General features: G+C 37.8%; 1 protein-coding gene across 4 annotated transcripts in view; it reads right to left on the bottom strand.

The window, feature by feature from the left end:
• HHAT (hedgehog acyltransferase) overlaps positions 1–15,761 on the bottom strand; it is a 142,663-nt gene that overhangs the window by 60,727 nt on the left and 66,175 nt on the right. For all 4 annotated transcript variants that reach the window (XM_030269065.4, XM_072927531.1, XM_030269066.4 and 1 more), the window contains one exon: positions 8,570–8,771. In XM_030269065.4, coding sequence (XP_030124925.3) covers positions 8,570–8,771 — 202 coding nt within the window. The remainder of the gene's footprint in view (positions 1–8,569; positions 8,772–15,761) is intronic.

Genomic DNA, 15,761 nt, shown 5'->3' with positions numbered 1-15,761 from the left:
TGACTCATCTTTACATCACAAAACCAAAATTAAACATTCTTTGCAATAGCCTGTTATTTAGGGTTTACAAGGATTTTTGTGGGGGGGGGATGGATGGTTAAAATGTTTGTGAGTAAAGCTGCACTGTAGAGGTGGTGTTCTTATGCATATCAGCAAAGAGCTTAGAAAAAGCCTCAAAGTTCTTTTTACTAGTACAATTTTCTGAGCTTCAGTTTTCACCTTCCACTGTACTCCAACTAAAGGATTAAGCCCCTCTCACAACTTCCATACTTTTTGAAAGAACAGATACCACCCAGTCAATCTTAAAGGTGCCAGCCCTCCTCAAGTGCTTTCTTTTAGAAAATGTGCTCAGGTAAATGAGAAGCCAAATCTACAATGTCCCTGAACCCCAGGAATCGCCAAGAGCAAACACCCCAATACACATCCTGAATCTGGGCCATCCGCAATGCAGCCAGTTGCCAAAAATAACGGGACAGCAAAAAAACAGGAGCATGGATGAAAAGCTGAAAGAGAGAGAGGAGCAGATGGGACAGTGGGAAGGGAGGCGACACATCCTGACTAACAGTTACTGGCTATTTTATCTATCTGCAGTTCGGCACACTGAAAATGGAGGGCAGGGTGTGACTGAGCAGCTGGGGGAGCAGATGGGACGGAGGAAAGGCTGAAAATTGTGACAAAGCTCTGCCAAACAGAATGTCAATTTATTTAATTTCTAAAGTGAGCAGTAGAAATAAAGATGGGTTGGGTCCAAGCAATGGAGCATCTTATGTTTGTTAATACATATTGTCAGTGGGCAATGGGTCATAGCAACAGAAGTGTGCTTGGGAGACTGCAGAAACAAAGGGAGGGACTGCACGTGCTCATCAATGGTAACAGAAGTTATGCTTCAAGATCAACAGGAGCCAGGGAAAGGCAGCTCATGAGAGGCTGACATCTCAATATGGTACACATTCCTGCACTCTGAAGCTGAGGGACAGATGTTCAACAGAGTAAGAGCAGAGACTGTAGCACAGAACAGAAGAGCAATGAAAATAAAGAATTCTGGTTGAATACATGTACAAAGTATTAATTTATGAAATAATCTAAAAGAAATTGTGGAATCTCCAGAGCTGCAATATACCAAGATCAAAACAAGCCTTCAAGAGGAAAGTGAACAAGATGTGCTATTAGACCTTATCCATCAATAACTTCCACACTAAATAGAAGAACAATTTTACTTCCTCATCAACATACACTGTACCCTTCAGCAATCATGGCAATCATTCCTGTTTCTTCACCTAACTGTAACCCAGAAACATCCCCTTTACTTCAATTTGTTTAATTTTTCTGGCATTTCATTTTGCTTGCAGTTTTTCCCTCCCTTCTACCCAACCTGAACTGTGGCTTGAGGTCATACCCCATTTCTTTTCAAGGTATATACTTTTCTTGCAAAGCAAAGGTAAAAATTAGCTCCTGGAAGGTTCACACATAAAAGTAGGAACTGACAGCATTTTTCCAAGAGACAGGATGATGCAAACAACCTGTAATTCCCTACATAACTCCTATAAAAAGAGGACCACACAATTAAAATCAAGCAGCTGTCAGTTAAGATCTATTTTCACAAATAGAACTTGATTCTGAATTTAGGAATAAATGCTATATATAGTATTTGAGAAGATACTCATCTTCTCTATTGATGTCTTACTAAACATTCACTCAACAAAACGCTGTCTTGCACTAGCACCATTTCATTTTTAGATTTTCCAAAAGATCTACATTTATAGCATCTCTCAGCAAACAGCCAACTCCCCCTTCTGTTTGAAGAAAGCCTCCTACCAGCTCATATGTATCCACTACACTTACAGATGCATGTGTGGAAGTTTGACATACACACAAGTAAATTTCTGTACTTCTACGTTTAACTCTTCACTCTCAAAGAACCTGCCCATTTATTCTTTTTTAAGCGGCAGCTTGTGAAAAGTGCAAAATGAACAGCACTGAAATGCACCATCCTCTTTTCTGTTTTATGTTTAAAGCAGGGAATTTAGCTATGTAATGGCAGTGTACATACTCCTGTAAATGTGTCTCAGCTCTCACTGATCAAGAGATTTGTGCATTCTTCTCTGTGCCCAGGTCCTTCACACCCCTATTTTTGTTCTTTGGGTTCTCATTCTGCCCATGTTGGTTCTCTCAGTTCTCTCATCCACATTTTAACATTTTTACCTTTTAAATTGTAATCCAGTTGGGAAAGGATCCAACTTCACCAATCATTAGTGCTGAATTTTGATCTTGGCCCTTATGACTGTTACCAAATAAATAATACACAGTAATAATCCCTATGAGACATTTGATTGAAATCACCCTCAGCAAATAAAGACCATGCTTTCCCTGCAGCAATGTTCTGTAGCTCAAGGCAGAGCAGGAAGACCAGAGTGCAACCACTCCTCAGGATTTTAACTCATATTTCTGTAATTGCTGACACCTATTGCCTGGACTTATTTTTGAGGCAAACCACAGAGGGAGGCTGTAGTAATGTAACAGTAAGAAAGAAGCACATAACCAGCATCATTCTGCCTTGTTTTCACATTATAGCATGATTTACTTGCTTTTCAAACAGCATTAAGGACCTAGCAGCAGAAAATTGCCCAATGTCTCCAAAATAGAAGAGGAAGTAAATAATGCTGGTAGGTGGGATAATTTTTTTTTTTTTTAATGACCACCAAGCAGCTATGTCAGGGGCTTTCCAGCTGACATTGTTGTCTGGAGCAGAGCAGTAATCATATCAGAGAAATCACAATGGTCTCTCATAAAAAATAATATTTCTTGCAAAGATTAGACCAAAAAAAGCCTCAAAAGGTAGAAAACAATAGAATGTTATGTCCAAATTATTTCTGCATCATTTTTGTCATTCACCACACAAAATTCTGTATCATATTGCATATGCTTCTCCCTCTACTACATTTTCAGTCTTTGTTACTGAGTTTGAGATGAGAAGATCCCTCATCAAAAAACATCAGTGCCACAATATAAGTGTGAGACCGTGTCAGCACTTTTTAGCAGGGCACTCAAAACCTCATGGGCTTTACTTCCATTAAGAATAATGAAATCCTACCACAGGAGGGTGGAGAAGAGAGAAGAAAATAAAATCAAGCAAAAGCAAGAACTGCATGGCAAGAACATCACGGCAACAATTGCTTGACTCAGAACTATTGTTAGCAAAGCTAGAAGTCACTGGACTGACTAGGATGCATCAGGCAACCCATATTTACCTTTGATGGTCATTCAGCATCTCAGTACAAAACAGCACCTTGACTCAGCTTGCTGCTTCTGAGTATCAAAGACCAGTAGTCACAAATCTGCCCTGATTAACGTTCACATCTAGAAGAAGAACAAGTTTCCACCTATTTTGAGTCAGAGTATACCTACTTTGGATAGCAAAGATTTCTGGTTAGAGCAATGATATGGCTGAACTCAAGGTCAGGGTGGGCAGTAGGGAGTGAGTGGCAAGTCCCTTCCCCTAGTGTGGGTTTTGACATTATGGTTGGTACCTCGTCTCAAAAACCAATTCTGCAATAGAGAATAAGAGTCTGATTAAGGGAATTTGTTCATTCTTAGAAAGCAAAGCAACAAATTCAAACACAATTCTACAGCAAATACATAAAGATGTTATGAAGAAAGTAGCACTGGTAAAGTGTGTCTCTCAACCAAATCACCATACTGCAGTAAAAATATGTAAGAATGATACAAAAGTATTGGAAAAAAAGAAAAGGCCAGACTGGCTCAACAATAGTATACAAGAGATATAAATACTTTTTAAATACGAATGAAGTAAGAGGAAGATCAAAGCAGCATGCTGAAGAACAGCTGCTAGGCTCTTTATTTATTGCAGAGATCTTATTAAAGATTTAATCTTCCAAGGTGGTCAACAAACACACCTCCCTCGAACGACTTCGCAATGTTCAAAGTCAGATCTTGTCTCTACTGAAGAACGAAACTTTACTTGTCTCATGGTAGTTCAAAGTGAGTTATACTTGCAAAAAGAGTGAAAGGAAGTAATTACTCATTTTTCAATGTATATAGGACACATACATTGAATACACATTGTATACGTATATGGTTGTGAAATACACAGGCACTACCATCTTGGTTAGGCTGAATGCGTGCCCTGGCACAGCCTGAGTAATTAATGCAGCAGAACCCAACTGGCTTTTGTTTCACTGCTCTGAAATACAGAGCCTGAGCCTGCTACCTCACACTGTTTATGCACATTTACATGCAGGAGGTTCCAAGTAGTCAATCTGCTCCTCCTTCCATTTCCACCCATAGCTTTGGGTGCTTTTCAGATCCCTCTTCATGAGCTAAAGAATCTAGCAATAAAATCACCCAAGGAGGTAGAGCTTTCTGCTGGGATAAAGAGCTAGATCAGCTGAGCAAAGATTCCAGCAGGAAGGTGTGAGGAGGAGGAAGTGGTGAGACTGCAAGGAGGGGAGGAAAGAGAAATTAAACCTTTCCCCCTTCAACAGCAATGAGCTTTTAGTTCAGTTTCATTCCCTGTGGAACCAGAGCCCCGAGGTCAGGCTAACCAGTCAGAACCTTTCCATGCTCCTCACCAGCTGTCTGCAGGATCTCTGTACAATGCATAACTTATTATGAATAATTGTAAAAAATTTAATGCGTCTAGCAGAACAAATAGGGCAATCAAAATTAAGGAAAGGAAAAAAAAAAAGAGACAAAAAATCCGTCACCCCACCCAAACTATGAAAATCATCTAAAATTCTGCTCTCTGGAAAGCTGAGGATACCAGCTGTCACTGACCCCATCTTTGGTGCACAAAATAATGGTGATCTTTTAACTACAGAGACAAATATATGGAGTTCATTCTTCTGGGGAAAATAATAATCTAGCACACTAACAAAGTCTAATCTAAACCACTAACAAAACACAGACATCATATAAAATACTTCCCCTTTTACAAAGAGGGGCTGGGTAGGAAATGACCACATATTGAACTGGACTTAATTAGTGCACCTCCTTGCAGCCATAAATGAAAATATAGAAATCAAAGTATTCTATACTTTGAAAAAACAAAGCACTTACAAGGACAGTAAAAATTTAAAATATGCCATATGTAAAAGTAGTTGGTTTCCCAAAATGAATTGCTTATGGTGTATTTAGTTTCTTACCAAATAAATCTAAAAATAAGATCTTAAACTAGAAATTCATCATAGTATCATTTTGAAAAGAGAGATCTTTATGTCTCAATTTAAAAAAAATCTTACTAGACTGAATGACATGTTTTCAGTTAACTAAAGAACTAAAAAGATAAATGTTGCTATTTCAATTCAGATTAAAACATTAATTTTATAAATCTGCCAGTTTGACTCTCTTTGCTACATCTTCCTTTTGGATGATTTCCAAATACTTCTTTTTCAAAAACCCGTTGACTTAAAGGTGTTGCCAGCTACTCTAAGGTTTAACTCATTCTAAATCTATTTTTATACCAAGATCTATTTTTTTAATAGATCTGTTTTTTTATAGATCGTTTTCCTTAAGGAAAGAGAAGGAAAAACTTGAAATCACTGGGAGAATGTTACCCATTAGCATTTTCTTTCATAGATCAGACACATTATGTATTAAAAGTCAATACAAATTCTGTCACTGATTTCAATTGAGTTACTACTCAAGTCTGTTCATCTGTAAGAAATTAATATAGAAACAGCGAAGCAAAGCACTACCTTGCTCAGTACAGATCTAAATATCACCTGAAAAAGTAAGAAAAAAAATCTGACAAAAACACAATGAAACTTCTCCCATTTAATATAAAGTTCCCAGATCTGCCCTATCTTAGGAAGCCTAGCATTTATTGTTGTTCTCTATATAACATTTTGCTGAAAAAACAAAATTAATTCAGCTCTAATTTACTGAGAACTAACAAGTAATCAATAAGGGGAAAAAAGTCATGGAGAGAACTTCTCACACAACTTACTGAAACACAAAAGTTCAGGAGAGTGTAAGCTGAAAAGGACGTAAGAAAGAGCATCAGCTCTTCTAGAGCAGGAAGCCAGCCACTGGTTTAAACCAGTTCAAATTAAAAATTCCAGAACCAACCTTTTGGGTCAGGGAATTTACTGTTTTCAGTATATATTTGTTCATATGCTGGTTTTACTTCTCAGCACTGGGACTGGAACTACCATAAAATCTGCATAAATATAGGTGATATATACATATATATATATATATTAAGTTAGCACAAGGATTCAGAGAAAAAGAAAAGCTGAACATGTTCTATTTTGATTTTTAATCTTCCCTTTGCAAGAGAACTGAAACAATATTGAGTGAGAAAAAAATGAGGCAATTTTGATACCATTCTTGTTACTCTTAGTGATCAACTCAATCTTAAAAAACAGAGTAAAATTAAACGTATACCTCTAGATTTTTTTTTTACTAAGCACCTCCTGCTCAACTGAATTATGTATCTCAACTTTGAGAATAACAGATGAGGAGCTTTGCTGAACAGAATGGGTTAAAAAAAAGCATAAACCTGTGCTCTGTATTTTTTCAAAAACTCATCTGATATTCTGAAGACAAAAATAGACTTTCTTTTTCAAAAATAGCTCTCAAGAGCCAACACGGCAACTGAGTGAAGCACAAGAATGCAAAGGATTTCAGCTTGTCAACAAATGAAATTTAAGTGAAAAACCCATCCCCCAGAAGAGGGTCTTCAACACCACAGTGATTAGATTTGCAGCACACCCCTCACCAAGAGAGGATTATATGAATGTTTCAAAAAAACAGATTAAAAGGGGGAAGAGGAAATTTATACAGGGCACTGGGAATTTTTCAGTTTCTTTTAAATGTGGTACATTTCAGAGAATGCCATACCACTCCACCCCTTGATAAGGAAAATGCGAAGTCCAACTACTCATCTGTCCCCCAGTATCAGCATCTAAGAAGAAAATGGGAGTTAGAAGAGTGAGGAGAGAGCAATAACGAGTGGTTTGTAGCTCATGTTCTTGTAGAGCAGCCTTCAAGACAAGGCAAATCATAACTCAGCCATAGCTGCAGTGAGATCTGCATTAATGTAGATGCCAAAACTATGTATATTAAAAATTCTGGCTTCAGAATTATTTCAGGAAAAGATAGAAAAGGCTCTTCTAAAGAAGGTTTACAACCATATTTCTGAATAGAAATGAGAAACAAAGGACACATGGAAGACACTGGATAGGCCTTTAAAAACACGGGATGAAAACAAGGTGGAGGAAAGGGATAAAAAGCACTTGGTTAGAGATTTAATTTATACAAAAATAACACTATTGCAATCATCAGTTAACTATAATTAGATCTATGTGCTAGAAATTAATCCAACATATATAACCCCACCTTTATAATGTCATTATCATTATAATTTCCGATATTTAAGAACTTAATTCCCTATGAATTTTATTAAAATTTCTAATACAGTGACATCAGATACAAAAAGCAAGCCCCTACACTTTTATTCCCTCCTATAGCTGAATGCCAAAAAAATTATGTTGCCTTCCAGTCCAGAGACAAACATATGCAGCTGGTCAGATGGTGAAGCTCACTTTCACCCTAGAGGGAGGATTCATGGATCTGATAAATTCATTCTCTAGGAAGGTAAAAATCTGCTTCCAGACTATCACTGAAATTGCAGTGATGGACAATTGGGTAGCAATTGTCCAAGGTAGCACTGGCTACTAAATTACTGAGCTGTATCAGCTGCCACAACAGTGAAAAATGAAATGGGTAGGATGGACAATAAACATCATTCCTTGAGCATGATGACTTCATCAGGCTGCAGAGTGAGTCTCCACCAAAATAACAATATACAGGAGTATGAATTCTGTGCAATTCTAACTAGTAAGGAAGCAAGATACACAAATTACTTAGTGTTACAAACAGTTATTATAGGATTTGGGCTTTAGTAGTGAGCAAACCTGCAGATTAAAATGGCCATCAAAATTAAAATAGTGGTAAAATAAAATTAAAATAGTCTAATTGCACATAAAAGTCACTTTTGTCCTTTGGAAATTACAGCATGAAGGTCAAAAGTATAAGTAAAATGAAAATATCAGAGGATTTCAAGGCAAAATAATGTTTTCTTTACTTAGCTCTTCAGTAGTATAAGATTTCACAGTGTAAGCTTGTTCCCAGATGCAAGCAGCTGCTACACACACATTTTTCCAGGAAACACATGGTTAGAAACATACACTCCTAATTTTAGTGAAGATGAATATTTTGAGGCCATCCTGAGTGAAATCAGAATACAAATGTTAAAACTGGCTTCTGTTCATTCCTGTACAACGTGACAAGCATTTGCTTACTCTAGGACTGCAGAGGAAGCTTTTAAGACCATGCATATTTCACCATCTGCTTTGCTGCTACTTTTCAAACTTCCAGTGATACAAACTAGTTATTACCTCAGAGACTGGAGAGTAGGCAAGGGAATCCTAACTCTATCTGTTAGCCATGACTTTTCATCTTGGTTAAACCAAACTTGTAACCAGCAACTTCAGATGAGCATGGAGCCAGGAAGCAAGAATATGAAATGGAGGGAGATTCAACTTACAATTAAATCTTGAATAAGTGAAATTGAAAGTATCCTCTTGGTACCATTTTCCACAATTACTCCAAGCCAATTAAGTGCACCCCAGTACCACAAATAGCTCTGTCCTCCATGCCAGTAGCTTACGAAGGCAAAAGTGAGGGCTGTAGATAATAGTGTTCCAAGCAAACTGGACTGAGATCCTCCCATTGGAACATAAATGTACCTGTAGGTGAAAAGACAAATAAGCAATGCTGTTAGAGATTTCAGAGAAATCTCAGAAAAACATCCACCACAGAATAAATGTGTCAATTTGCAGCATAAAAAAGAATGTGAAAAAACTACCTGACGTGCTCTATTTACAGAGCTTGCCCTATTTTCTGCAAAGCAGTAGATCACTTCATGAAATATGTGCATGTACCATTTGGCAAAAGGACAGTTTTGTGGTCCTGGGAACTCTGCATTAGGCAAATATATAGCACAAACCATATTCTCAAAACTGCAAATATTCAAAATTTCATTATTGGAATAGTTCTAAGTCAGCTACAGAAATCACCTGTAATCTTCATGCGAATTTAAATTTTAAGATTGTTAACAAAAAAATTTACAACATTTTATAAAGTCACACACAGTCACAACCCATAGGCTCTTTCCCATATGTCAGAAATGTAGATGAATGCAAACATATTTTATTACTAAAAGGTTGCAATTTCTTTCCTTTAAAGTATTTCCTTTAAAATTATATGAACTGTAAATACTTCTTATCTGGTTCTTCTATTATACTCTCAGGATCATGTCAGTCTGATGACCTTTGAAGGACTCATACCAAAAAAAGTCTGGAAACCTATATGAAGCACTCTCCATGCAATTATATTCTGCATTTAAACTGAACCCAGGAGTCATAACCTTAGTCATTAATTGATGCTTCTAAGTGTCCAGAAAGCAGTACTCCTTCAGAAAAAATACCAGAAGCAATGGGATTCTGAAAGCTGACACTATTTTGTGGGTCATTTCACTTCCAGCCTGAAGAGCTACATCCACTCCCATCATTTTCTGCTTAAGGCATGACCACTGGAATGACACTGTCTGAAAGAGTTGCATATTTCTGTCAACACTTTGAAGAAGCCCATCAGGCAGGGGAGTCACCAACCAGCTCATGGGTACCAGCAAGGAGATGTGGTATCTGAGAACCACCAGTGACAGCTCTCCTCAGCTGTCATTCCTTTGGCATGAAAGTCTGTACTCATGTTTGAGACTATTCCCACTTGCTAAAATAATTCAGAGATTTTTTTTATTTTCCAGTGAAATTTTTATCTATAATTATCAGTTTTCATATTCAGGGATAAATATTATTTTAAAAATTTAAAAGGGAAATTAACACACTGCTTATTCCTAATCTTAGGAAGTAAGAAAATAAATAGTGGGGTAAAATACAGTGATGAACATAATTAAAGGGTAAACAAAAAAGTAATTTAAAAAACAAGTGTCAAATGCTCTAAATTATTTCTTAGCATAACATCAATACACCTTTTTAATTCAATCTGCTACAGGGAACATCTGATTACATGTTTTTCAGTATAGGTATGCTTTTTCACTAAGCATGTGAAAAATAAATAGAAATTAAGATCAACAGTTTCAATTTATGTTGTGCCTTTCTTCTCTTTCCCTTTCCTATGTTTGAACAGTGTGGTATTACACAGACACTTGCAATTGCATTCAATCAATCTAATGGCAGAGAGGTTTATCTTAGCAGCCTGTAAGCACTGAATTTCCTGCAGGGCTGTGGCACAGAGGGTAAAGAGAGCAGAGCTGCACAGGCATCCTCCACTGCCAATGGCATTGCCAGGAAGAGCTCAGCAGCATCAACAAATTTGTTTCCAATTGCAGCTCAGTTTAGGTTGGCCTGAAGGGCTTTCAGCTTACTGTGCAGAGAAAAATAGGCTGTTTTCTGATTTTTAGTGTTTAACAACAGCAGCTAGATAATTGAGCAGCAACAGCTCGTAATTCTGATTAATGTTAAAGGTTAGTGAAGTTTTAGCTCATAGTGAGGCTGATGGCAGATGTGCAATTGAAAATCCACTATATGAAGACCTGTTTGAAGGACAGAAGCCCAAAGGAGTAACAAAGTCTTTACTAACACTCCGACCTTCCCCTCCAGTACTGTGGAGAGTCTGCCTCCCTGCCCCAGAGGAGAAATGGAAAGCAGAAGGCAAAGCCTCTCTCCTTCTCTGCTGTGCCATAAGGAAATGGATGGGCAGCTGGCTGCCATTCCTTGTCACAAGGGCAGTAACCACTCTCAGATCATGTGGCCTTGCCTTCCCCTGCCAGGGCACTCCTAGTGGCACTTTTACAGTGATTTTAAAGGATTGATAGATGTTGAGTCATTTCTCTTCAACAGAGTGAAGAGCAATTCTGTAAGTTCCTGTATTTTTCACTCAGAAAAATGTCATGCAAAAGTCATTACTACATGACAGAACACACCAGGGCAAAAAAAAAAGTGTTTTTTTACCTCATCATCCATGCACATCATATCCATGTGATGTACATGTACATACAAGCAATAGGCAACTCAAGTGTGCAGCCAGGGGCAGAGCCTGGCTCAAGACCAGGCACTTTGTGCTCTCTGATTACCAAAACACATCAATAACCGAAACTGTCTTATAAAACAACCATGTCAGAGCTCTCATTGCTGCAAATATGCATTTTGCTTATTTTAGAGCAAGCTGGTAGTTTAGAATCTAATTTCTCTATACTTACCCTATGTGTTTACTCAGAAGAACACTCATTTGATGACAAAAGGCTACACAAACACTTAAGTGTGAGGGAGAATAACCCCAGAAAAAGTATTAAGCCAGATGATAGAAGAAATATATTAGTTCTGCATTATCATCTACAACACAACACACCCATTGTAACCTTGTCCAGCAGCTACACCCCACACAGCCCCTCATTCACCCTGCCCTGTGGGGTGGGGAAGAAAAGAAACCTCTTATAGTGCATTCAGAAAGTTCTGCTGCCCTCAACTTTGCTAAGAAAATCTAGGAGGAGGGAAAGAATGAGGCAGGGAAAGAATTTGAGGGGTAATGGCTACTAGAAATGTATGTATTTATATCTGCATGCTTCCTTACTTTTTTCTTCTTAGCAATACTTCCATCTACCTGCAATCTATCCCTACAGTCCCTTTGTACTGTAAATCCTGTACTTTACTCAGGGTTTACACAAATGGAGAGGCTGCTGCAGAGCATGCTGACCTGCTGCACCATAAGTAGAACAGCATTACATAAATATCTCATTTTAAGCTTCCATGCAGCTTTTAAGATTATTCCCATTTCTAATCACAGAAAATCCACATAGAAGTTCAAAATCCCCTTTTTGGAGACTATTAGCACATAAAAGTAACCATGGGTACTCATGACAGCCTAAGTCAACTCAAAGGAACACCTTTGTAGTAGAATTTCTTAACAGCTCTTGAACAGATGACATATTTATCCTACATGTGTAAAGGGACCAGAAAAGCTGAAAAAATGTGGCACCAATATAGAACAAACTTATCTTAACATACAGATAAAGAAAACTCAGCAGTTACTTGGTGGTAAATAAGCCAAAGATGGACTACTAAAGGAAACCAGTAAAATATTTTGCAAGGAGAAAAGGATGTAGAATTAAGTAGATTCGAGGGTTGTAATTGGTCATGTCTCTTCAGGCTGTGTTAGAGGTATGGCCAGCAATGGTCCCCCTTTAAGGTCCATAAAAATAACAGACAAGAAGATTAGACCTGTGGAAAATGCTTAGTATCAAAAAATGCAGGCTAGGTGAGTATTTAAAAATAAAATACTTAATTTAGGGGGCCATTAATTTAGGTGGGCAAAAGTCAATCATTGCCAAAGCTTCAAAGGAGAAATTTGAAAGTGAAAGAACAGATTTCTAGGCAGACTATCAGGGAGGAACATGTGAACATCACAGGCCAGGTTTTGCCAACCATTCCTGGGCTGGAGCTGGCTAGACCTCCCTTAAGGACCATAAGTAAAGGTACTTTATGCTGTCAGAAGAAAAAGTCATGCACGTAACATGGAGAGAAGAGGAAAGAGAACTCCATGTCATTAGAATCTCAAAACATCTGGGGTGTGCTAGAAGCACATAAATACAAATATTGAGAGAATGTTATTTAGTAAAAATTATTTGCATGCACACCCCCACACCTGACATGACTAAACATACATTCCAGGCCTTCCCCTCCCAAGGCAACGATGCCAGTCATAAACATATTTCTGTGTTTTCTATCTTTCTATTCCTGTTTTGATTTCAAACTAAAACTTCCATGTGATAAAAACATGCTACTTTCACAAACAAAGCTTATTTTGTATGTGTCTTCCCCTAACTGCATTACTTTCAGTCCAGGTACTGCAGCTTAAATGACCACATCCACAGCCAGCAAGCTGTTTCATTTACACAACTTATCTTAATTTTAACTCACTAAGTGAACATTAGAGAATTGGATAAAATATGCAAATGGTACCATTTAAATCCCTACAGTAATGCAAACACAAACATAATAGCTGAAGTATTTAAAAGTGACATTTACTTACAGAGAATACCTTTTAAATCCAATAACCATTTTGTTAGTTTTCTTGAAGTGGTAATCTCCAGAACAATCATAAGAGATCCGACAATCATTGCCTTGAGAAACACACCACATTACCAAGTTTTTATTCTGGTAACTTCAGAAGACCTCTAAAAGAAGCATTTTTAACCAGTAAAGAATCATTCAAGATGGCTATTATTCCTTGAGACCTCCACATACTGCTCTTACTTGCACATGCATGTAATTTTAAACATATTTAAATCTTGAAGTAAGTGCAAATAAAGCACCTGTTTAACTGCTGCTCTGTCTAGAACCTTTCTTCAACATGTGCCTGAATTTCTTCCTGAAGTAAGGTAATAGAGCAAGATGCATGCTATACATGATTTTTTCCCCTCTCTTAGGCATTGATTTTGGACCATCTAATACAGAATGAGGTGAAATGTAAACAAAAAACAGAAAAGTTAATTTGCTTGTATTGGCAAAGTAAATATAATTAATATGAGGATTTTGTCTCTCATTTCAGGGAACTTCCAATGTCTCTGTAAGTTTCAAAGCATTCAAGGGTTAACTGTGTGACCATGATACTGTTTTGAATCGGGCAGAGACAACACAAAAAAAAGTTTAAAAAGCAATAATGCGGTTTTCAATTTTGCATCCACACAACACAAAGCACTTGAGGCTCTGTACAGTGAGGGGGTTCATTTGTGGACACATGTGAAAAATCTTGTCCAGGCAGCATTATGCTGCTGCTGGGATTCCTTAACTCATTTGTTTTTAATACTCTCTTCACAGCCTTAAACCATTGACTCTTTTTCTGCTGCATAATAAAAAGATGTCAGGTGCAGCTCTGCAAATTCTTACTCTGAGTGAGTTCTTACGATTCCTGTTTTGTCACTTCAAGCTGTCACTCACTGTCTTGAATGGAGTTACACAGAATGCAGAAATAAAGCACACCTCTAAGTCTTTGCAAGCCTGGGTTGTACAGGAAAAAATTGTTTTAAATCACAGAAACCTCTCCCATAAACATGACTTTGAAGGCACTCATATTTCACCTGAAATAAAGAAATAACCAGAGATATTTGGAATACCATTTTGCAAAATTTCCATTGGGAGACTAAGCCTTGTTCTGTTAAAGTCTATTTCTCACAGTGTTAAATTTTGCTGGCTGTTGGCAAAGCTTTTTAAGCTCCATAAGAGACTCTCTCACCTCACCCGCTTAACCTGATGTTTAGAGACCTTGACAAATGCAGATCCTTTAAAATATTTAAGCTGATGTTGGCTGCAGGCAAGTCTTGTTGCATTACCACAAAAATGTTTAATGAGAAATTAAATCCATTTGGTTTACAAAGCATTAATGAGAATATTCATATGCAAGAACACTCAGCTTTACAAATATGACCTGAATTCCCATTCACTTCACAACTGTTAGCATGTTTCCCAGCAAAGATTGAGTGTGAAGTTTCCTACTAAAAAAACTGAAAAGTGTTTAAAGTACTTTTCTTCTCTTGCATTCAACACAAAAAACAATATGAGTTGAGCCCATATGTCAAAGGGCAGGTAACTGCAAAATACTGAATAAATAATTTTGAATTCACTCTTCCAAGGAAGTTCATGTTTTCAAAGAGATTCATTTCTTTCAAATTAAATTTTAATCTAAATCATAGTATTTCCTTCTAGTGGAAAAAGTTTCATTACTGAGGGACTGCTGTGCTTAGTTTTCTTCCAGCTGTATCTAAGAAAGAAAGAAACCCTGCCTACCACCACCTGTTTGCAGTCAAATGCAAAACTACCAGTCAGCTGCCTTTGATCAGAGTGGAAATGGGAGAGCTTCCAGATGACCAAAGAGCCAAAAGACTGGTTATAGCATTAAGTTCAAACCAGCACCCCAAACATTTTGCTGACAGTAGAAGCCTAGATATTACTGCCAAAACAACCTGGAGTTCAGTGCTTACAGCTCACCTACGGGGTGGGAAAGGGCTGTGTCCCTAGCTGACAGATGGAGCTGGGCAGACTCCTTCCTTCCATAAGGAATCTGCAAAGCTCCCTGAAGCTGTACTGAACTTAACTCCCCTCAGGGGCCCAATTCACTCCTGATATTCACAATACACCTACTATGTGCTGATGACATCTAGGCTCAGCAGCACAACAAGCAGGCTATATAGTCTGAAAACACAGCTGGAAGAGGAGTATATTAATAGCACTGTCACTCTCTGCTTATAAAATGGTAGAGGTCAGGCTCTTTGCCAGGGAGACCAACATATCTTGCCTCTCAGAGGAGTATTCCAGCTGTCTGTTACCGGGCTGCCACCAGGCAGAAAAGAAATGAGATTCAAAGAGTGAATATGCAAGACAAAAACAAGTCTGTGGCTAGGGCATTACTCAGAGAGATGCAGATATTCCAGTCCAGGTTTCTGCACCAGGAATTGCTCATTGTGCCCTAAACAATCATTTAGACAAAATGCATAAGCAACACCATGAACAAAATTCTTTTTCCCCCACTTATTTTCTTTATTTCTCCCAGCTCTTACACTACATGTGACATACAACAGAAAAATTCAGTGAGAATTACATACTCCCTACTGACCACAAGCTAGCAGAAAAGCAGAAAGGATGAATGACATGATTAAGCTGAAA

Source organism: Taeniopygia guttata, chromosome 3, assembly GCF_048771995.1.
Source record: "Taeniopygia guttata chromosome 3, bTaeGut7.mat, whole genome shotgun sequence".
Taxonomy (NCBI): domain Eukaryota; kingdom Metazoa; phylum Chordata; class Aves; order Passeriformes; family Estrildidae; genus Taeniopygia; species Taeniopygia guttata.
Note: the sequence above shows the minus strand (reverse complement) of the source record. Positions and strands in the feature narration are given on the sequence as shown.